The following is a 24,401-nucleotide window of genomic DNA, read 5'->3' as shown; positions in this document are numbered from 1 at the left end:
GGCTGGCTCAGGGCTGTGCTCCCATCCAGAGCCAGCTGCTTCCTTGGGGCTTCATAGTGCTACCACTCTGGGCATTCCTGGGAGCTCCAGTGCAGAGGGGTAAGAGACTTCAAAGAGCAACAAATAAACACTGAATTTGGTTGGTTTACTTACCCTGAAGCTTAAGGAACCAATATAAAGGACATTTTATTCTTCTGCTGGTTGTACTTTCAGAATTCCACTGGAGCTTTCCTGATACTTGGAAATGTTTTTGGGGGTTTTTTTGTATTTAAGAGTAGACACATTGTCACACAGCTTAGGTACTTGGTAGTGCAAGGCAAGGACTAAATAGTCCCAAAATGTGAGTTTGGCAATTGCACACCTGTACTGTTTCCTGATGTATTTAGTGTATGTTTTCATGCTCAAAACATCTGCCCATTTTAGCACTTTCTTATTAATAGGTAAGGCTATCTTCAAAGGAGGCAATTCATAAAGATGATGGAGTTTTTAAGGCTCCTGCACCACCTCCCAAGGTGATAAAAACTGTGACAATACCTACTCAGCCCTATCAAGAGATAGTAACTGCATTGAAATGTAGGAAAGAAGACAAAGAAGTAAGTATTCTTAACAAATTTTTAAGATAAAGAATTACTAGTAATCCTAACTACTGAAGGAATAGTGTCAAAACACATTTTGGCTTTCCTATTAAAATAATATTTTGAATGGCCTTTATTAACATCCTAATGTTTCCTTGCACTTAAAACTGAATAGATTTTTAAACTGTGCTTGTTAAGATTATTATGAATCCCAAGAGCAACTTACTTAGGTAAAAATATTTGTCTTTTCCAGTTATACACTGTTGTTCAGCATGTAAAGCACTTCAATGATGTAGTGGAATTTGGTGAAAATCAAGAGTTCACAGATGATATTGAGTACTTGCTAAGTGGATTGAAGAGCAATCAGCCCCTAAACACACGTTGCCTTAGGTAAGACATCTAATACAAAACATGGAACCTGTGTTTGAAAGAGATACTGAATTAAATATGCATCAGAGATGTGACCATGCTTTAAAATTTCATGGACATTTACCTGGCACTTTTGCCATGAAGAGTAAAATTTGAAAATAATAATTAAAATTTTATATTTTGAATAATCATAAGCAGTATGGCTATGAAGATGAAATTGTAAATTGTGCAGTAAGAGACATCTTTGACCCACTTGTTATCCTTGTTGTAATTTAAAAGAGTACCTTCTGATAACTTGTTCATGTAATACATGTTGTGTGTGATATCTCTTCTGTTTTTAATGCAAATTCAATTCCAAAATAAAATCCGTAAGACTGCAGAGTTTGAGGAAAATCTAGAACTGAAGTAATAGTGGGATGTTGTTTAATTTCAGCTGCCTGTTCTTTATCTTCTATTGAGAAATAACATAACTGACACCCACTTGAAGGACTGAGGCCTCAGTATTAATTGGGGGGTTCCTTAACTGGTCCTGGACTACTCTTCATATTCAAGTTACACAGTACTGTGAAGTTTGCACCAAAAATGTTAACCTAACTTTGAAAAAGTTTGTGTCTTGATACTGGTTTCAATTGCCTGGACATGAAAGTAATTCTAATAATGTTAAATAAAATAACCATGCAATAATATTTTTATATACCTAAATTTTTCTACTTTAGTTCAGTTAAACTAAAATAGTAGAGAAAGAAAAGAATTCATAGAGAGATGGCAGTGCTTTGTGATTTGACTGTGACTGAGAAAAAGCTTTCTATGCCTCTAAGACAGCTACTTTAAAATGTATTTCCTCAGAAGTGAGCAGTGAATATTGTTGCTGGAATATAAGTACGAGAACTCTATCACCAGTTTGTTTATACACTATGCTAAGAATAAATTACTACTGTAATGGCAGTTTAGAAATAGTTTTTATACGTGTGCTCCTATTTGCTCATGTGGCAAAATTAATCAGATTTTTAACTAATTCTTCACATATTTATATAATGGAATGTAACTTACATAAGCACAACAAAAAATCTTTTCTTTCAGTTAACACATTAAAAGAAAAGTGTTTTTCCAAAGGAAATCAATGTGTAAGGATAGGAGTAGACGTAAGAGACTCAAACAGGTCGGTAAGCTCTAACTGGTGCTGTTGTGATTGGAGACAAAATGGCCACTTGTTCTTTAAAACACCTTACTGTGTGAATTTCTTAGAGGCAGGTTCCTCAGCAGTCATGGAAGACTTGATTGCAGCATCACTCCCACATTAGTGCACATTTAAAAGCAATGTATTTTTAGCAGTTGTTATGTTGCACTGTGCTAGAAATGGCAGGCAGCTTACTGAGAAAGCTAGGGGAAAAATGCCATTTTTAAAATAAACTGTTATGCTGGTCAGTGATTACTGATACATTTGTCAGATCTTTTCTGAAATCTGTAGTGTTTCCATCAATTATAAATGCAGTAATAAATATAAAAAAGTTTTATGGATTAAGTAATGTTAGGCATAAGTGAGACTAGTCAGTTAATTAGATAAGCATTAGATAGCCATGGAAGCTTACATTTACAATTTCTCATAATGTCTTGGTCTATAATGAGCTCTCCCATGTCTCTAAGTCAGAGCTTCATGCTTAATCCATGGCACTTTACTTGCAATTTAACTATTGGAAATTTTCAGCTTTTTTTTTAAGAAACAAATTAAGGCTGTCCTTTAAAATCCTGGTTTTAGCCAAGCTTAAACTAAAGCAGACGTAGTTTGGTGCTGATAAGGAACTTGAATAAAACACGGCTCACCAGTCACTGTTGACCAATTGCAAGCCTGCCTTAGACAAATTTTAGAAGAAACATTCCAACAGTTTGTCAAGGTCTGAGGCATATGGTCAGTCTTATGTTGAAGACTTATATGCTGTTCTTGTTTAGTGTGGTCATTTCAGTGGTTCTAACCCAGTTAATTTTCTCCAGTGTAATCAGCTTGGCGACCAAGTGTGCCATGCCCAGCTTCCGCATGCATCTGAGAGCACACGGGATGGTAGCCATGGTTTTCAAAACACTGGATGATTCCCAGCACCATCAGGTATGGATTCATTGTGCATTTCTTTGAAGTCTGGTGGGTGGGGATTTTGTTCAAGGTCAGGCATCCAGTATACTGTGTACTGGTGTGTGTATATGTATATATATATTTTTATATATATATATAGTATAGTCTATCTAATGGTGCCTCTGGGATCAGTGGCTCCATTTTAGGAAGCACTCATTAGTGGCATAAAAAATTAGAGGACCTGTGTTCCACTAACAAATTCCTTATTCCACTGTTTATGTGCTTCTGGGTATGGAAATTCTTTTTTTAAAAAGCAGGGATTTTGTAAAAATAAATTGTGCTTTGGATTGCTATTTTATTTATTCTATTAAGCTTTGAAAGAGTTTTACTGTTGTATTTTAAATTCTTTCTAATACATTCAAAAGGAATCCTTCGTTCTTATATTTAGAGGTGGCTCTTCGTGCTCATCTCCAGAGTTTCTTGTATGGGAATTGCCACCTCTTCTGTAGCTGTTGTAGGGATTTTTTCTTGTCTTGTGCTTGTCTCCATGAGCACGGATGTAATTGCAGTTTTAGGATTCTCTGAGCATATATAATGTTCTGTTGGATTCTAGGAAAGGTAAGTTTCATCTATTTGTGGTAACATGACCTGAGAGTTAAACTGAAGCTGTTTGGTTTTCCTTCTTATCGATGTTACCTCAGTGGGGCATCCTTTGAGATATTTTTACAAAAGCTGGAAAGATGATATTTTACTTGAAATGGGGTAGTAGCTATGTATATCAGTCAGGTTTATAATTTTCTGTAATAGCTCTAGAAGAATGGCATACAATGCAGAATGCAACTTTGCACCCACAGAAACAGGCATTTCAGAGATGGTATTTGACATCTTACCGTGGGTGTAGGGAAAAAAGCTCGTGTTTTAAGTAACTGAATTAGAATAATAGCTTATTTTCCATCACCCTCAAAAATTAGCAATGGCTAATTGTAAAACATAGGCACCAGGTTCAATGAGTTCATTATTTTGTGAGCTGTCAAAATAGTGCCAAGTGATACTAGAAATAAATGAAGTACAGTCACTATTTAGGACAGTTGCCACCACTGAGTTGCAGGAGATCAGCAGAGGACAGCTACCGTTCCCTGGAAATTGTACAAACTTGCTTGGGTGTATTTTTGGCTGTCTTCTTACGGTTACCATTATTACTTCATTTTCAAAGGAACTAGCACATGCAGTTCAAAAGGAAATTGCATGCTATTATTAGTCTGCAGTAACAAAAAGCATTGATTATATTCACTATTTTCAGTATGTTTGATGAAATGCTCTTTTTGTCAAAGAAAAAAATTGATAGTTTATGTTTGAATATCGTTACAGTACATTCTTGGTACAGGTTTTACAGTATTGTGAAATTTCTGATTTATCAAACTACTCTTGTAAATAGTAATGGGTATGTTGTAACTACTGACACTACGTGCTTCAACACTAACATCTCTGGATAAGCACGCTGTCTGTCTGTACTGCCCTTTCATTCACTAATTATTTCACTGATGCTTTATTTTTTTCCAAATGAGTAGAAATTTCTCCACTAAATCTCAGTTCAAAGTAACTGAAGAACAATAAATCACACTCAGCTTTGCATGCATGGCTCAAATCCCTGTAAGATAAATAAGAACTGAGCTAAAAATGTGCAGTTATTTGGTTAATATTTTCATAAAGTATTTTGAAGATGTGAAAACTGCCACAATGACACTGTTAATGGAAACAAATATGAACTTATACTGCATTCATTGTTCTGATCCAATAGAATAGACTGAGTATATAGGGGATTCTTAACATTTCCATAAGGAGTATAAAGTAGCAGTTGCATTCTGGCAGTTGGCATTTCTTGAACCAGCAGGGAGAACAAAATACCATCTATCTTACAGAGCTTTGCCCAAAAATAACAACATGAAAATTACTTGTTCCACCAAATTTTTGTTGTAGACTCATGTTTAAGCGTAAGTTTTTAATTGTCTTGTCTCTCCAATGGTGCTCTGTAAAGATTTTGAAGCATTATTGATTTTTAAAGTAAAAACTGTATTTTCATTATAGCTGTCAGTAGTTAAGCACATAAATGTGGTTTTATAATGTCTTCAGCATGAGAATAACTTAAAAAAAGATAGAAGTGCATTATATGTAGTGCTGAACCCTAGAAAATAACCATCTGCTGCCACAAGCTGGAGTATAAATAGAACAAGCAAGAGAAGACAAGGATGAGAGTGGGTGTAAGTGGTCTGCCATTTCTGGAGTGTATGTTCAAACTAGGATGTTTTCCTAAATTCTGTAGAAGTACGGAGTGCAAATCCATAGTTAGATACATCATGAAATTTATGTCTAGAACAAATTTTATTTATTTTACTTTTTTCTCTTCTCTGCATTTGTTTGGAAGCAGAATGTGTTTTATGCATCTTGCGTAGAATGGGATGGGGGAAACTCACCTGAAAATATCATTGTTCTGCTGCAGTCTGTAAGGGTGGCATTTGGAAGGATCGATTTCGTTCTTTGGATTTTTTTGTTCTCTTAGAATACTGATGAAATATGAGTTGTAACAACAATTTTCCCCTCATTCCAAACTCAGAATTGTGTGTATGGTAGGGCATGAGATAGCTTTCAGTCAGTGTGGTTAATTAACCACACTTACAGAAGATCAGAGCAAAATGTAGAATTGTTTTATTCAAGATGAAGACTATAGGGACTAGGAGAAACCAGCTTTCCAAAACCCTTATCACTGGTATGAAGCTAATGCAGGTTTGTTCCATGCTTGTAAGCACCATTCACATTTGAGATCCTTACTTTTATATCATCAGTATTTTCCTGCTGCACATCAGCATTTGGAGGCTTACTGGCCTGAATCTATCTGTGCTGTGTTTATGTGGTGTGGCAGGAACTTGGCTCTTGTTTCACAAAGCCAGTCCACTCTTTTTGCTTTCCCAGCAGCCTTCTGCAGCCTTAAACCTCCTGCATTGTGTCTTGGTGATCTGATCACATTTGAGTGTCTTGAAACCTGGGTGGCCAGTCTGAAGGGAAGTGTCAGCAGAGCTGATACAGAGGGAAGATGAACCATTACTCTCTTCATAGTGGAAAGCTGGTGTGGTGGAAAAGAAGGGAACCTGGAACAGTCAAGGGCTTGGTACAGACATCTACAGAGTGAATGTGATTGCCCTTACCAGACTTCAGCGCATCTGTAAAGCATTTCTGAGTAATGCTTTAAGAACAGTCTCTGACTTCTTGAAATGCCTAAATACTGGCAGCCCTGATTATAAATTCAGCACTTTCCCTCTGTTAACAGCTGCATACTTTCTAGTTGATAAAAATTCCCTTGGGATCTTGAGCTTTTTTTTTTTAAACAGGAAACTCACCTAGATACTGCTGGTCATTAAAATATAGTTTTTCATAGATGTTGAAGTCCCACATTGGCTGAACAATAACTAGCTAACCTTTGGTTCCTCTGTAATGTGTGCATTCCTGTGTCCTGTTTTAATCATTGCCATTCTGGAAGAACCCAGTTCTTCAAGGAACCTGACATGTACAGTTTAAGCCAGCTGCAAGGAAATGAAGAGTAAAGAATTTCTGTAATTAAAACAATAAAATTGCAAGGCTTATGGGAGAAAGTTACTGAAAATCAAAGGTAAACAATGTATACCTTCTGCAGACAGGTCACATAGATGCTTTCTGCCTTTCTGCCTTACATCTGGCAAGGCTGAAGTAGTGATAAAAGGCTGGGGTGGTGATGCTCACAACTGAGAGTTGTAGGTTTTTTAACAACCCTGTCTTCATGTATTCATGAAAGATGTAGTTTTGGAAACTTTGGCTTCCTTCCTTCAGTAGTTCAAATGCATCTTTGGTAGTTGGTCAGATTAAAGTCAATTCACCTGAGGATTTCCTTAACTCAGACAGGAAGGAGTTTTGACATAGTTTTTGATAGACTGTGAGCTGGCTAATCCTGTCTTGGAAATGCTGATACTGCTTAGTATGACCAGGTATGATTATTATTTACTTCTAAAATAAACAGAGTAGATAATGATTGCTTTGGTGGCTGGCTGAACTCTAAACAAGATGTTAATCTCCTATGACATAGAGTTCTGCTCTTTCCTGTTGATCTGTACAACATTTATATTCCAGAATTAGTTTCCGTGTTTAATTTGTCTTATAGAGAAACAATTGTGATGGATGCATGCAGCATGTTGACTCCTGAGGGTTAAACTCAGAAGGAGCACACATGCCCCACACACCCCCCAGCTCTCATCTCCTCCAGTTATTGACAGGGGTTTCTGACAGTTTTGTGCCCAGCACACCTCTGTTCCCAGTGAACATTTCTCCTCTTTCCTGTAATTTGAAGCTCAGTGCTCTCAGTGCAAGTGCGGTACTTAGACACCAGGGATGGATGGCTTTGCTTTGCTGCTATCTGTCCCTTCTTGACAGTCATCTTCAGCTTTGGCTTTTCTGCAGCCTCATGAAGGTAGAATTTAATTCCTTCTTCAAGAAAAATCAATTATTCTTAGCCAGTCAGATGTGCCTGTACACCAATTCTGTTTAAGATATGGGTGGTCAAGTTAATAACGTTCACGTGTTAAGGGCTGATGGGGATGGATGGGGGGAGCTGGTTTACACTCTGGCTACTTCCAAAAAGCAGAATTCCTCTGGAAAGAACATGTGTTTATGCTGTCCCCAGGCACTCCCTCTGTGCAGACAGTATCCCCATGATCTCTGGATTTTCTGGTGCTGTCACCAGTTCATCCCCTCAAACCAGAATGTTCACCTACCTTGCCATGTACCTTGAGCTGTTTCACTTTGTTCCCCTGCCATGTGTCTTTTCTCTAATACTGTGTTACTGGAGTTACTGTTTCTTACTCTGTCTGCAGCATGGAGTCTCTAAAAAGTAGAAATCCCTGCCTTTCTACTAGGGCTTTGTAAATATTTTGAGTGCTTTATGTCTCAGTTTTATTTGTTAGGAGAATGCATTAGTAACTTGCCATAAGGAATCTCCATTCAACAGTAGGTGCTCATGCAAGCGCTAAGACTGGGGCCTGTCAGGCATTTTCTTTTATGAATCTTCAGCTTGTTTATTAAAAATAGTGAAAGGTCTGCCTAAAATGATTAGTAAAAGCTAACTGTTTTTTTTCTTTCTCCCCCAACCCAAGAATTTGTCCCTCTGTACAGCAGCTCTAATGTACATCCTTAGTAGAGATCGCTTGAACATGGATTTAGACAGAGCAAGTCTAGATCTGATGATACGCCTTCTAGAATTGGAACAAGATGCTTCTTCTGCCAAGCTGCTGAATGAAAAAGACATGAATAAAATTAAGGAAAAAATTCGGAGACTGTGTGAGACTGTTCACAACAAACATCTTGATCTCGAAAACATCACGGTGGGTAATGTGCTTTTATTGGAAAGCTTTCGCAGTTGTGGAATGCTTAATAAAATGGAACTTGCAAGCGTCATCTTCATTTCACATCCCCAGCAAAGGATTCCTGCTGTTTCATCTACTTTTTATGTATACCTGATTGCACTGCAAGTGTTTTCTTCAAATTTGAAATTTCCTTTTTCAAAAGTTGTTAGTAGGATGAAGTTAGGATGTTCTTCAGCTGTCTGAGTCTGTTTGCCCCTGCTTAAGGGTAGCTAAAGGGAGCAGTTGCAAACAAGTAACACTAAATAATTGTGTTTTTGAAGCCCACACTTAGATTGATTCCATTTCTTTGCCTAAGTTTTATAAGTACTTTCACAAACATGGGTTTGTGTATGGGAGTAAGTGTATTGTGTACTAAATTTAAACTGTGGTGCAGGTTTTGACATTTAAAAAAAAAACCCTATCCTGCAGAAACTGATCTTTCCCTGCTCAAAGTGTGGCAGTTCTCTTGCTTACCATGAATGTGGATGAATTTTTTCCTTTCTCAAACATACTTGATCTTTATGAAAATACTTTCATCTGTAGCAGAGTGAGCTGGTTCTGTTTAGGTTCTGTTAAAAAGAAATTGGATGCTATCATCAAGCTAGGTTAGAAAATAAAAAGGCTAAGTTGCAAGTTTTTTTAGAAGAGTGTATTTTAAGAATTGATTGACAGATTGATTAGATGAGTGGCCGTAAATGACAAAAACAAGTATTGTGTCTTTGCTTTTGCCATATTTCAGTATAGTTGATGTTAGTATGATCTTAATTTTTTGACATCCTGTAATACAGTCTTTTCAAGATTCTTATTAGGGTTTTTGCCATTTTTTCTGTAATGCTTATACCCTTTTTTCTGTAACACTTATACTCAGCAGGAGAAGCTTCTGATTAATTGCTTATGAAGTGAGCTTTTCAGAGCTTTGTCTGTGCAAGTAATGCTCCAACTCCTGGCAGTAATCTGCAGTCAGGATTGTGTTCCATATTCAGCTAGACTAAAAGATTGAGCCTTGTTGAGCTGGCACTTTGTTCTGTAGCTTTTGGGACTTTTTTGTCAGTTTAGGAAGAATTTCTTTGGAGTGTTTTCTCTCCAAATTCTGGCTGTGGAACAGAGAGCTGAATTGGTATGAAGAGCCACTCTTCTGTAGCTTTAGCAAGAGCTAAATTTTGGGTGAGGAAGACAGTATCCATGACATCATTAACTTTGGTAATCAGGTTGTGGTGACAATGGAATACAAAGTTCAATTTTTAGGCTTGGTTCATACAAAGACATGAAAGGTGCTGGTAGGGAGCTTGAATTAACTTCTGGCCTTGGAAATCTGCAGAGAAAGAATATGAGATTATATTCTGCACTTTACAGTCTGAAAATACCCCCACAGAATGAAATTTGTTCTCTAGCTGGTGATCAGCTAGGACTTGGTATACTCTGAGTCTTTTTTCAGTGCTGTTTTGGCACTAAAGGCAGCTCACATAGCAGAGTTTGTCAGTGCCAGGATATCTCTTGCACTATAAAGTGTAAGACAGCTCCCTTTATTAAGCATGGAACAGCTGGTGCAGGTTCCTCATTGCTAAAGCATCCAGCCACAAAGACCACTGTCTCCTGCTTGAGCTTTTCTCATATTCATAATCTGATCTAGCCTGTTGCTTTTTTATGAACTGTAATTCTGTTCTTGTTTTTTCTTAGACATGGATTTTAAAAGGAGAGGATATATGAAAAGGATCTCTGTCTTGTGAGGAAGTTGTTCATGAGTAAAGAGCATTAATATCCTTGGCCATCAGTTTCAGCTGCTTTATTTGAGAGTTTTTCCCTGAGGCAGTTCTATTTCTTAAATTTATTTTAAGCTGTTGCTGTAAATGGATTGAATATTGTAGTACCTCACAGATGGAAGCTGGTTTCCTCCCAGCTGCACCATCTAGAAGCAGAGACTGTATAGTATTTAGAGAATATTTGCAAGCCAAATGAGATTATTAGGTTCTCTTCCAGTTTAAAATAGTAGCAATGGTAAGTTGAGACCATAGTGAACTTTGTATGTTGAAGATCAGGCTGCTTTCGTGTAGATCCCTGTCATAAGATAGAATAAGTAATCTCTGTTTTGTACTAAATGACAGGCAGAAACTGCAGAAAAAAAAAAATGCAAATCTGCTGAGGGTAAAGAAAAGCTCTGTGCTTTTTCCGACTCAGACATACCCAGTGAGAAATAGGATTGCAGCAGATGTTTTCATACCTCCAGTTTGTGCCTGACCAACACCTTGGCTTGTTTGAATCTTACCCAGATCAGGAGAAGGTGATCAATTTGCCTCCCTCTTTCCACAGACAACGTTGTTTGTGTGTCCGTCTAGAAATGAGGCTGGACTAATTTTAAAATACTGAAAGGTTCTGGTTTTTTTTGATGGCTATTTATGTTAAAAACATAAACCCAGAAACAAAGAAGGAGGTGTGTGCAGGTTGAATTTGTTCCAGGCTCACTGTGCTGCATTAGAAGATAAACCTGAAGAACCTGGCCTTCACCTCAGGAAATGGCCCTCACCTGTCAGTGAGCACAGCCCTCTGGAGCTCCTGCTTTTGCAGCTGCCTCCTCACTATTGCATCATAACAAAAGCCTTCAGGAGTGACTTCTGTTTTCTGGTGGTGAAAGAGCTTATTCTGGTTTTCGCTCTCAGCATAAGGCTGAAATGTTAAGGCAACCATATTTTCAGCCTTTGGTGTTAAAATTTTGTAGTAATTGACAAAAATTTGAATGTAATGGATTATTTTACTCAAAAGCAAAAAGATTATAAGGTTTCATTGCTTTTAGTAAAAAAAAAAAAAAAAAAAAAAAGAAAATTTGTGTCCTTATTAAGTGTGTACAAATATCAGATTATATTCTTCTAGGGTTATTTGAAGTCCTATTGCCCTATGACAGAAAACTAATCACTGTGTTTTGAATATCGTGTGGCCTTTAAGCTTTTGTTGTGTCGGTATTTAGGAAATTAACTCACCTACTGTAGATTTGCTGCTGCTTTTGTTCTCTTGATCCTCATAACCCTTTGCTGACCCAAGGATTTTTCTGTTTGCCCTGGAGAAATGCTGTTACTGTTACGCTCATAGTGACAATGTGCTGCAGGCCTTGCTCCTACAACCCAGAAACAACTTTGGGTGTTAAGTCTTCTTTATCTGATCTTCAACTTTGTTTTCCTCCTTGGAAATCAAGTATTTTGAAAGCAAGAAAAGCAGCTGGAGATGTTGGGGGTGGGGGGAGGGCTCATACTGAGACAATGGAGTGTTTGCTCAAGCCATTTTGAGTACTGTTCTGCTTCCATTTGCAGGGAGTGAATTTACCTTTACTGTTGCTGAATTTATATATGTGTTCCTCCTTTTTTCCAAAAAAGTATATGAGTAAATATGTGTAGGTTTTCTGCAGTTGTTCAGTTTAATTGCTTTATTCTGTAGATTTAAAATTAAAGCCACAAGATACCTACATTGGAAGCAAATGTGGTCTGTGAGCAGCAAAGCCCATGTATCTGAGAGATTGAGAAGCTGTGTTCACTGGGGATTTTCTTGATTTTTTTTTTTTTTTTACTGCCTGGCTGATTTTCCATTTACTTTCTCTATTTGTTTATTTTGATAACAGTAGAAGCAGACAGGAGTCTGATTGGGTTTTCTAAGCTATTAATAAAATAAAGAAAATTTGAAAATGCAGAGTTTATTTTTTATCAGTATTGTCTTTTTTTAAGAGATGCATATTTTCCAATCTTTTCTTGCTCCCTCTGGTGGTGGTTCTCAGAATCTGTACTTTCGTTTTTGTGGTTTTCCTATGACGTGTGACTTGGTATATTGGCTACAGCTGCGTTTGATTTCACTAACTCCAGAACCTCTCTCTTTTAGACTGGGCATTTGGCAATGGAGACATTACTGTCTCTCACCTCAAAGCGAGCTGGGGACTGGTTTAAAGAAGAACTGCGACTTCTGGGTGGTCTGGATCATATTGTAGATAAAGGTATAGTGGGGATACTGCTTTGACGGCGTGAAAAAATAGTGAATTGTAATAAAATGTTTGCTTTTTGTAATGTTCATTTCCTGTGGTTAAAAATAGAAATATTATGTCTTTTTCTTAGCAGTGTTAAAAATAAAATACACAATTCAATATCAAATAAATTAGAAATGTTAGTGATCTTAATCTGTTTCAGGTGGGATTCAAAGTAGTTTTCAAGTTAAACAGAATGTGTAGACTTTTCCATTACAATGTATGAGAATAAAAATGGCTTAAGCTTGGACAGAATGCTGTTATATATCTCTGTACAGCACACTTACTCTATAGTAGAATCTCCTTTATAGTCTTCTAGAATTATTTTCAGACCAGATATTTTTAAACTAAATATACCAATGGAAGTAAACCCTTCAAGAAGAAATTGGGGGTTGGGGAGGTGGGGTTGGGAGGAGAGTTCAAAGATAGGCCTCAGTATGTTTTTGATCAGAATCTCCTAGCTAGGAAATGGGACAGTTCTTATATGAGTTCTTGACCTGAATAAAGCTTGGTCTTGAATAAGCAGTGGGAGAACAAAGAAAGGACTGGAGAGATGGAAGTATTAAATTTGAACACAGTTTCAAGTTATTGTTTCAGACTTGTAAAGTCTGGCAAATGTGTGCTTGTCCTATCTCTTTCCTCTTCTAAAAGACTTCCTTAGAGTTAAGGAACATAGTCCTGTGCTGGACACTGTTATTAGTAGGAGAAAATAATATATATGGTTAGGTAATTTGTAACAACAATCTCAAACTTGTAAAGACAATGTTGTAAGGCTTGGTTTTTTCATTTACCTGGAGAAATGAAAAATTTTGGAATGCTGATCACATCTTCGTGATTATTTCCTGCCATTAGAGGTGTGCAAAGTGTAAAACGAGGTTGATGACAACTCTTAGTTTGTACACCTGGCTTTTGGAGACTGCTTACTCATGGAGGAAACAACTTCTTTTTGTGTTTAGTTAAAGAATGTGTGGATCACCTAAGCAGTGATGAAAACGAAGAGAAGTTGGTTGCTTCGTTATGGGGTGCAGAGAGATGTTTACGGGTCTTGGAAAGTGTGAGTATGAGCAGATCCTTTACATTTCTGAGGGCTGCTTCTTAAGCAGTTCTGGTTTACATTCTTGCAGTGTATAGTCACATTATAGCTCTATAAGGTTGATTTTTATTTTTTGATGGACTGTATTAACTCTCTGATACTTATCAGTGTTTCTGTAATGTTTGAAAATTTGATTTGCTATTCTGTGTGTACTGAATTCCAAGATTATTTTTGTTTAAAATAACTAAATATAACATGATACTTTTTCTCAAGTTCCTACAAGAAGCTGCTGTTTATGGATGTTGTTTTTGAGGCATGAGTTTTGACTCTCCAATGTGTGTCTAGTAATAACTGATCATTATAGAAGTGGGATTTTCTTAGAAGCAATAAATCAATGCTAAGAGTTGCTACTTTCAGCCATCAGCTGGGGAAGTGCTGAAAGAGAAAATTGTCCTGAAGGGCAAATGAGTCCTGTCATCATCAGTTGAGTGTGTAAAAGCAGATGGTAAATATTTCTTTGAGAACTTGTGAGAAAATCAAAATACATGGTACTTTTGTAGAGTTTACTTGACAGGAATGGTGTGTGTTTCTCTGCAATGCCTTCAACTGAGTTTGGTGTTTGTTACTGGTGTTACCCTGTTTCTGTTGTGATACCCTAAGAAAGCAGAAGAGCCTTGTTATGTTCTGGCAACACATCTCTGCACATCAGCAAACATTTGGGATCAGAGTACAGGTCAATGAATCTTGCTCAACACGTTAAACCCAAATTAGAGGGCAAATGGTTGCTTGTTTTCTTCACTCAAGTAGAAGAACAGATTAAAGATAGTATAAATGCAAGCTAAAAACTGAGAAACATGAACAATTGTTGAAGGGTTTCTTAAAAATTCTTTACCATTCTTCTCAGCAGTAAGAAAAAAAAAATCAGAGTAATTTTCTGCTTTTATATTCAATAGATGGAATTGCCAAACATGAGTAGAAGGGCCTTGTCTAGTGTTAAAAAATTCAAATTTGGACTTAGGGATGTTTGTGATGTAGTAAGATCCCTAGAAACTTGGGAGAGATGACGAAATTCAAAACACTCCAAATCATGCAAGTCCGAGAAAAGAACTTCTGTTGCTTCTGAAAATTGATTCCAAATTTCAGTCAACGGAGTCAAGGAAAACCTTATGTGTGTTATGGTTGGATGCATAATAAGCTCTCAGAAGTGGATTTGATGTCAAGTCCTTAAAATGCCACATATATGATTGTGTTCTCTATACACACTTGGATACTGTAGTCCCAGAGCGTGGATTCAGGGTTCTGCTGTGGCAAAACATTCTGCTGCATGGTTTCTGTCCTTTATTGGGGAAGATGGGTTTATCTTCATTGCCACAGTTATTTAGAGATGAAAAATCCAAGGAAATATTGAAAAATGAGAAGTGAAAGTTGACACTGGATAATAGCCAAGAAATGTGGAACTGAATAAAGTAGAGTAGTAGTAAAAGGGCGTGCTTCTCTTTCAGGGGAAAAAACCTCTTATTTTTAACACTACTTTCTCCTTCTCTCTTTAGGTAACTGTGCATAATCCTGAAAATCAGAGCTATCTGATAGCATACAAAGACTCTCAGCTCATAGTCTCCTCAGCTAAGTAAGTTGAAGAAAAAAGTCCCCAGAAACCCCAGTTTTGCAAAATACCTCACATGATAGGGTAAAAAAGGAAATGCTTTATACCAGAAGATTCTAGGGGTGAATAAGCCCAAAATTTCCACTGTTGCTTTTTCATTGAGTAAGGTTCATGTAGATGGGGGTTTGGGCTACTACCTGAGTACTACCAGTACTGAGCACTATGTGTAGAGCTGCTACTGTTGGGTCTGTAGAAGCTGCAGACTGTGGATTCAGCTCCTGCTCTACTAAGAAGGAACACAGAAGAGGGTGAAGTGACATTTATTTATTGTGCTTTTGTTATGTCTAAGTGTTTACTGGAATGGAGCATAGCAGAATTGACAGTGTAACTAAGAATTAAAATAGTGAAATCTTGTTCTTGGCATTTCTCCCTGGCAGAGATTCTTATACAAACAACTCTAACCTATTTATCAATCTGGGTGAGGTCTCAGTTGGCTGGCAAAGCCTGTCTGCCCCTTGTATTGCTCTTCATAACAGAAGAAATGAAGCTGAAAGTTTGTCTGTGCAGACCTCATTGGAAAGATGATTTCGTGGTTGTAGGTTAGATATTTGGAGTATTTCTTTAAATTAAGAAAGCAAACCACAGTTTAATATGTTACTTTTACCAGCATATATTTTTGACATTTCTGGTTTTGTTTGTAACTGAAATCAGTGTCGTGGTTTAACATGAAACTAATGTTATACAGTAAAATCATGCCTGTAGTCCATTAGTGTTACAAGATTAGGATATTACTGCTGGGAAGTCATGTGTCATTTCTTACTGAATGGAAGTAGTTCTGAGAAGAGAACATTCTGGTAACACTGTCAGAATCATGTTGTGCCAGAGGATATGAGAGACTGCGTTTGTAGGAACAGGAGATATCTTTTCTAAGACCATGTGATGAAGCTGGGAAAGAAAATTAACTTGCTCTTGAAATACCAAGCTGATAACACCCTAAGATTTCCAGGTTTTTGTTTACACAATTTTCAGTTGTGCTTATAAATAATTTTACAGGTGATAAGTTTATTATCTGCCCCTACAGACCGGGTATCAGAAAAATTCTGCGTAAAGCTCTGTTTCAGGTTTTTTTTTCCCTGTGAAACGAGTCTACAGGTGGAATGTTCTGTATGTTGTGAAGATAATTTTGTTCTGCCCCATCTCCCTGCAGAGCACTGCAGCATTGTGAGGAGTTAATCCAGCGATATAATCGTGCTGAAGACAGTATCTGTTTACCAGACAATAAGTCTGTGCCTCACCAGAATGTAACTAACCACGTGGGTAAAGCCGTGGAAGACTGTATGCGGGCCATCATTGGGGTCTTGCTCAACCTGACAAATGATAACGGTAAGACAAATTTTCTGCATATTCTGTACTGAGGTGTCAAATGAACCATTAGTGTAAATATGTTTTTGTATTGATGATGGTTTTTCAAGTTCAGTGCTATAAAACAGTTATCCATGGTAGATGTTTGCTTACAGCCCTCAGTAATTTGTCTTTGCAAGCTGGGTGGGGAATTGCAAGTGTGAAATGTTCAGATGAGGGCTTGGGCTGAGAAGGGCTGGTTTGTCATTAGAACCAGATGGTTTTTATTAGGCTGCTTACCATTATGAATGCAAGTGTTTTCACTATTGAGCCTCTGAACTCTTTGTTTGCAGAATGGGGTAGTACAAAAACAGGTGAACAAGATGGTCTGATAGGCACAGCGATGAATTGTGTGCTTCAGGTTCCCAAGTTCCTACCTCAAGAACAGAGATTTGATATTCGTGTGCTGGTAAGTTCTTGTGCTTCTCATATCAACAGAAAATTATTTGCCTCCTTATGCATTGAGCTGCTCTGGCTCCTCATTAAGGAACTGTTTCCCCTACAGTTTTCAGTGACCATATATACACCTAAAGTGAGGTACTTAATGTTTTTGTAAGGTTTTGGTGGGTTTGAGGGTTTTTTCCCTGTGTTTGGTGGGAGAAACTGCACTGCTTGATGAACAAAGAAATTTAGCTAAATAAATATGTGAATTACTAATTTTCAGACATCTTTTCAGTTTTGGAAATATGTTTGATATTATTGTTTGAGTTAAAAGCTTTGTCAGATTTACCTCAGCTTACATAAAATGGGCCAGAATGGCCTAATAGCAGCAGTGAAAATGCGTCTGTGTAGGATCTCTTATGAACATAAGCTCAGGGCTGGACACTGGAATCCCTAACCTCTGTAAAGGAATTCTCAGCTCCAAAAATGTTTTTGTGTTCAGAATTGGAAAAACAGAGATTTCTGCATAAAAGTTTCCTATACAGGGATCTCTGTTCTAGCTTGTATTTCTTTAAATCCTGATCCCCCTGTCTGTCAGACTGTTTCATAAGTTGTATATTCTCAGAAAGATAAGGGCAAAGATGTTTATCTAAATGGATGGTTTTTTGCTAAATCATCTTTTTTCCACTGTGTGTAATCCTTTTTGACTCTGCAATTTTGCAGGGATTGGGTCTGTTGATCAATCTCGTGGAATACAGTGCCCGGAACAGGCACTGCCTTGTCAATATGGAAACATCGTGTTCTTTTGACTCCTTGTGTACCGGCGAAGGAGATCAAAGCCTGAAGATAACTGGACAGATTGATGCTGTTCAGGCTTTAGTGCAGGTGAGAAGTGTTTGTCCTGCAGGAGTTCCCATTTCTCATTATCACAGTGTTGGGAGGAAGGGAGAACTCAGCAGTGAAAATGTGTCAGTTTTTCTGTTTAGCATTTTGAGGAGTGGAGCAAGGTAGGGGGAAGATTTCTGCTCACAACCCTGACTTCTGCAGTGCTGTTCATTACAGAAACAGCTTCCCTGTAAAAGACAGTGCTTTACCTCCAGTAAAACTCTTTTGTTCCCATATAATTTATTTCTAGTTTTATTGTTCTTATATTATTTACTTTGACTTTTGTTTTAAACCAGCTGTAAGCTATTTTTCTCTTACATACCAATTATTTTGGTAAATGAGTTTCATCATGCATACTAAAATGAAAAAATTGAAATTACAGATGTCTTGTTTCAGGGGAGTTAATTTTATGGATGTTTTTAGCAGTTGTATTTAACTTAGTGAAATAAGTATCCAGTAGCAGACAATAAAATGAGTAAAAATAATAGTATTAAATATCTTAATATATGTAGCTTAGCAAAGCAAGATTTAAAACTGGGTGTATGGTATGGGAAATAATTAACAAGAAATAAGTGTCTAATATGGGATCCCTGGTTCATTCACATTCTTTGCTAAATGAAGAGCTCTAAGAAAGCCAAGAGGAAATAGTTAGCATGAAAAGAAAAGAAAAATGGGTAGAGAACAAAAATGGACAGGAAATTATGGCAGCTTTTAGTCTTCCAGCCATGTCTGAAGGAAAGTGATTAAACTTTTACCATGCCCAGGAGGAGCCTGTCAGGCAGTTCAGCACCAGGCAGGGAGATCTTGCTGTGGAGCACAGCACTGATGTTGGGCCAGATTATATTTTCCTTTGAGGAAGAAAAGCCTATTGTTAAAAAAAGTATTGAAGGCTAATTGTATTAAGGGGTAAATTGTGAACAGGAAATAAAAGTATTAAGTCAATGTGTTTGGGGTTTAGTTTCTAATGGAAATTCTCCTGGAATTCCCCACATCAGCTGTTCCTGGAGTGTGAGCGAGCGGCACAGCTGGCAGAGAGCCAGACGGATGAGCTGATTAAAGAAGCTCCCACAGCTCAGCATGATAAAAGTGGGGAATGGCAGGAGACAAGTGGGGAGATCCAGTGGGTCTCCACAGAGAAGTCAGATAGTACTGAGGAGAAGGATAAGAAGGAGGAAGATGATGAAGAACTTGATCTTAATAAAGGTATGTTGTCTGGCTGTGATGATCTCAGAAAAGGCAAAGAATGGTATGATGGCAGAAAATCCCACCTTGTCCTCTGCTTCCTCTCTACATCCAGTCTCTAGGACAGATTTCCTCAGTGTATCCCAGGTGGAACTGCTGCATAAGTAGAAGCCATTCTGATCTGAAGCATGAGAAGTAGAATCTGTTATGCTTCTTATACCTATTATCTGTTTCTTGAAAAAGAAAAAAAACCCAAACAAACAAACAAAACAAAAAAAACCCCAGATCTTTTTAGGATACTCTCTATGTACAAAATATTCTGGAAAGGGTGGGTTTTAGGTTGTTACCTTGTTCTTCTGGAGTAATCCTTGAAAGTTACCTGCTTTAATTTTTTTTCCAGGGTTCTTGTTTCAAGCTACTTTAAGAGTTGGAGTTTTTTCCCCTCCTCTCCCTCTTTGCTTCTTCTGTCCCTATCTGCTTTGGGGGACCTTTTCCCTTCGTCAGTGGTGTCTGAAGTGCATGTTTTGTGCATTGATGTACTGCCTCTTTTCTACTTTGTTCCCGGAGTTTGAGTATCTCGGACCTGTTAGATAGTTTGTCTCTGGAAAACGGATTTGAAACATCATTCCTTCTTGTTTAATCTTCTAATAGTAGATGCAGTGTATGACCTTTAATAGTGTTTTCATCTTATGTTAATAGGTGTGGTATATTACTGTCTCCAAGCTTGCTGTAAATCCTTCCTCCTTTTCTTAGCTCCATCAACTAGTCTCTGGAGTTATTTGTAGTTTTTCCCAAAATGCTGAGTCATCAGCAGAAAATGTTATCCTTAACACAATAAACTACTTTGGGGGAAGTTTTAGAGGCATATAGTATCACATGAAACATTTGCATTGGTGGTTTGGGGTGTTCAGCATACAGTTTGCGCATTGAAATGACAAATGACAAAATACTGTGCAGTAGAATGAGTTGAAACTAGATGAAGACCATTATTCTTGTCAAGAATGTGCTGCTGAGTCAGTAAGTGTGGTGTTTCCTGATCTCTGAAATCTCAGTCCAAAAGCTCATTTTGTTTGAGGAAAAAGCATTCTGGAAAGTGATAATGAAGGATTGTATTTGCAGCAGTAAAAGATACCAGCTGCTTAGGGAATACAATAGACTGTTGTCTCTTTTACAGCTCTTCAGCATGCTGGGAAGCACATGGAAGACTGCATTGTGGCCTCATACACAGCATTGCTTCTAGGCTGTCTCTGCCAGGAGAGTCCAGTAAGGGAATAAGTTGATTCTAAGTCCAGTATAATGTTTAATGAAGTGATAATTTGCTGTATTGAGAGAGGTTTATTAAATTGGGCTTCAGCGTGAGCAATACGTTAGTGAAGCTACACTGATGTATACAGCTTTGGGAAGAGTTGCCGGAGTTATTCCAGCCAAAAGGAAATTTTTGAACATCACTGTGTTTATCAAAAACAGTTGGAATTGAATATTTGACCTCTTTTACTTCTCTCCCCTTCCTTATAGCCCGCAAAAGAATTTGCTTTGGAAAGATAGAGGAAAATTGGCTAAGCCTGTTCCTTCTCAGTAGTTTTAGTAATCAAGTTACCATCAAACTTATTTATTCTTTATCAGTGTGCTTTAGTTTTTACTTCCATTGAAATCAGATGAACTTTGTCCCTATTACAAAAATAATTGTCTCAGATTGGAAATATGTACTAAAAAGCTGAAGTTAAAAATAGGGAACTCCAATGGCTGAGAACTCTGTAAAGTCTCCTATCAAAAATGTGTTCATGTGCAAATGAGTTCAGACCTCCCTTCAGGCTTGTCTGACTTTACCATGGCGCAGAAATGGCCTTAAAATGCTGTTCTGTGTCCTTGGACTGATCAGTGTCCATAACAGTTTTAGTGTTCTGAGTGAGACTGACAATGAGATCAGTAATTCTCAGCCCTTCACAGTTGTAAAGGGAGAGCCTGTCCCTATCAGGGGAGTGATCTGGTGACTTGATAATCTTGCAGGTCCTAGGAACGTCTGATAGTCTGGTTTTTTTTGGTTTTTTAAATTTTATTTTTTTAAAACTTCAACAAACCAATAATAAATAAATATTTAAGCAATTGTTTTCTAAAAACAAACACAGTGAAGATATGAGTATTGCTTAGAAGAAACTTAAATAATAAAGATGGCAGCAGAAGCCATCTTTATGCTGTGCATATATTGTCTAAGTGCTTCTCACATGCAGAGCATTATAGTTCTGTGTCAGAAAAATGTTTCCCAAATAAGACAAGATTGTTTTATTTCTTAGATCAATGTGACTACTGTGAGGGAGTACTTACCTGAAGGGGACTTCTCGATAATGACTGAAATGCTCAAAAAATTTCTCAGTTTTATGAACCTTACTGTAAGTAATGCATATTTCAAATTTATATTTGTAGATATTTTTGTAGTTTTGTTTTCTGTTAATATTTTATGCCTTTTTAAAAGCATTAACATTTTTCAGTTTGTGTCTTCATAAGAGCACAGGATGATATTCTTTTTTTTAATACTGAAAGGCCATTTGTCTGTCATAATTTTGTCATTATATTGTGATTGGCCAGGAAGATATTTCTGAATTGGCTGCCTGAACCTAGTTGCTTTTACTGATGCATAATTGTAAATAGTAAAATTCTGAAAATAGAATAGCTCTCAGATATTTGAAGGAGGTGCTACAAATGCTTGTTTGTTATTTGTGTTTTCTGTTGCATTTCCAGTGTGCTGTTGGAACAACAGGCCAGAAATCTATCTCTAGGGTGATTGAATACTTGGAACACTGCTAGATACTTAACTTCCGCTGCAGGCACTCTAATGCTGGAGCTACCCTTAGACAAAAGAAGAAGTCATGAAAGAAGTCCTTGAAGGATATACCAAGAGCATTCATCTGTGTCATTCGTGTTCGGATTTTTAAGGCTACCTGGTCTCTTAACCATGCATTCAGCATTTTCTAAAAGACAGTTACTACATCAATCTGCAACTATCAAAAATGAGGGGAAAAAGGTTCTGAGGAAAGTAAATAAAGAAACCTTGCTGTTTATGATGCAGTGCAGTATTTAAATATTTTTGGCAGGGTTTACCCTCCCTATCTTTTTTCTTGCTTTGTTCGTGACAAGTTTCAAGGGGAAAAACTTGCTGCTGATAGTGCAACTGCTGTTTACTGTTGAGCCACTGTTTCATGCCAGCCAGGTGCAAAGGCAGCTTAGCTACTGAGGTATCAAACAAATGTTCTAATAAAGAAGTTCTGGACAGCAGCACCGCTCCTATTTGAATTTAATTTGCTCCTGCTTTTTTATTACTAGATGATTCCAAAATCATAAAATATAAATTTTTAAATACTTTTGTGATTTTAACTACTGTCTATATTTAAAATTTGTTGGAATCCAAAGAGGCGAGGATTGGATAGTTTATTTTTTATACTGTTTTGATTGAAATTAGGTTGTTGAACTATTTCTCAGTTCTAAAACTCCCATGGCCCATGTACTGTAACCTGCTAGACCATAACGCTTTGTAGTTCCAAGAGCATGCAGACCCATAAACACATAAAGCCATTGAGGGTATTTTATCCACTAAAGGAATAGTGACTGTAAAAAGTTGTGCCCTGTTAAAATGCAAATGAAATAAAGAAAGAAAAAAAAAAGATTTAACTAACACTTGCAGGGTAGTTTACACTTCCGATAAGCAAAAACTTTGAAATGCTGTTTTAATTTGTTTCAAGGAAGAACTCAAGGTGTGTTTTATAATGTTGAATACAATGAATTTGGATGCTTTAGGGGGAATAATTTCAAAGAAGCTAAAACACCAATGGGGATTATTGTTTCCAGCTGACATAATCTTTCTATTTCATCCTTCTGTAGTATGGCAGAGTTGAAATGCATACAACACAAAGCCTTAAATTGCTGATATAGCTAAGATTTTGTTCAGTCTGAGGTTTAGTTCACAGCAAAGCATTGTGTTTGAGGACTTAAGTGGAACAAAGAATCCCAGAAAATTCATGACTTTTTAAACAATTTTTTTCTTGCACTCACTATTCAGACCAACAGAATTGATTATTAAGTATTTTTATTAAGGTGGTCTTGAATATTTGCAGACTGTTCTGCGATCTGCTTCGTTGACATTTTTAAATACCTGTATAGGTAGTTACATCATGTTACTCCATTGAATTTGTAAAACTTGAAGCCATAAAAATATTAGTTCTATGTATAATGAGGGGGAAATAACAGGAAATCTAACCTGCTTTTAGATCTTGTGTTATCTCCGTGTATAAAGTTAAGAACTTGTGCTTTTGTATCAGTGCCAGCTGTAAATTTTTTACATACAGTGGCTGCCTTCTATGTCTTCCTATTTTTGATAATGCAGATTGTTGGGAATTCTGTAAGGAAGTAACTGATTAACGGCAAAAATCTTACGTTGGTCATTTTTTTTTTTTTTGCATTTTCTCTCATCACCTTCTAAAACTTAGTGTATCAGTGTAACTTAGAAAAGTTTTTGAGGTTGTGTTCCCCTTCTTCAAAAAAAAACCAAAACAGTATTGAGAGAGAGGGAAAAGGTATATGTAAATTATCTGCATCGGGAGAAAATTATTAAATATTTGGCCCATGTAGTTTTTTAATTTTAGAGATTTTCACATCTGTAATGAGATTTCAAATTGATCATGTAGTTTAATGTGGAGAGATGGCAAGAGAAAAGAAGATGCAAATGTGATGATAGGGGAAAGCAGGGACAACTACCTTTCTTCGTTACACTGGTAATTGTTTGGGAATTGATTTACCTCAGTGTTTAACAGTTTTTTTTTTAATGTAACTAATTGTCAAGCACTGACAAATGCAGATTTTTTTTTTGAGGGTGGGGGGAGAAATCACCCTGTGAACTGCAGTGCATTTTTGTGTGTTAGACCCTCAAATAACTCTGCATTAAAGGGTACTTGAGGTCAACTTGCAAATTAAAGTTTTAAAGTAACATTTTTTCCATTGTAAATATTTGTGTAAATACTCTCAATTGGAAATTAGAACAGTAGAGTACTTTTCTGAATCCAATCCTATTTTTATTTTATACAGTATTTCTCAGCTGTGATCTTTGGAGCAAAAGCCAACGGCAGGAAAAATAGTTTGTACCAGTTTCATGAAGTATGTCTTTGGGTTTTTGTAAATAATTTTAACTCAAATAAAATTGCTACTTTCAATACATATCTTGTCTTTTAACATGCAATAAAACACTCCTCTGAGTGATTGCAGAAAGAAGGCAGTGTCAGGTAAATTGCTAAAAGAAACATGAAAAAAAACAAAAGGATTAAAAAATTATGAAGGAGCATCCTGAACGTAGTGCTTTGCTTTTCACCTATGTGTTGGGACAAAAAAAAATCAGTGTCTGGACCTGAGGCTATGGTCAGTCAAACCAGTCAAGGCTGGAAATTTTCTGGAGATGATGTATGGTGTTTCTTGATGCATTTTGGAGTTCTCTGCACAAGTTGT

General features: G+C 37.0%; 1 protein-coding gene across 5 annotated transcripts in view; it reads left to right on the top strand.

Annotated features, from left to right (window-relative positions):
- Positions 1-24,116, top strand: part of WAPL (WAPL cohesin release factor) — a 65,481-nt gene extending 41,365 nt beyond the window's left edge. For 4 of the 5 annotated variants that reach the window (XM_018911045.3, XM_030240948.2, XM_018911046.3 and 1 more), the window contains exons 6-19: positions 441-593; positions 829-965; positions 2,934-3,045; positions 8,184-8,411; positions 12,291-12,402; positions 13,386-13,483; positions 15,013-15,089; positions 16,273-16,448; positions 16,760-16,875; positions 17,571-17,732; positions 18,728-18,935; positions 20,089-20,177; positions 21,206-21,301; positions 21,651-24,116. In XM_018911045.3, the coding sequence (XP_018766590.2) occupies positions 441-593; positions 829-965; positions 2,934-3,045; positions 8,184-8,411; positions 12,291-12,402; positions 13,386-13,483; positions 15,013-15,089; positions 16,273-16,448; positions 16,760-16,875; positions 17,571-17,732; positions 18,728-18,935; positions 20,089-20,177; positions 21,206-21,301; positions 21,651-21,716 (1,830 nt within the window). In that variant the 3' untranslated portion in view covers positions 21,717-24,116. The remainder of the gene's footprint in view (positions 1-440; positions 594-828; positions 966-2,933; positions 3,046-8,183; positions 8,412-12,290; positions 12,403-13,385; positions 13,484-15,012; positions 15,090-16,272; positions 16,449-16,759; positions 16,876-17,570; positions 17,733-18,727; positions 18,936-20,088; positions 20,178-21,205; positions 21,302-21,650) is intronic. The other variant, XM_018911047.3, reaches the window with a different exon arrangement.
- The last annotated feature ends 285 nt before the right edge of the window (positions 24,117-24,401 follow it).

This window comes from Serinus canaria, chromosome 6 (assembly GCF_022539315.1).
Source record: "Serinus canaria isolate serCan28SL12 chromosome 6, serCan2020, whole genome shotgun sequence".
NCBI classification, from domain to species: domain Eukaryota; kingdom Metazoa; phylum Chordata; class Aves; order Passeriformes; family Fringillidae; genus Serinus; species Serinus canaria.
Note: the sequence above shows the minus strand (reverse complement) of the source record. Positions and strands in the feature narration are given on the sequence as shown.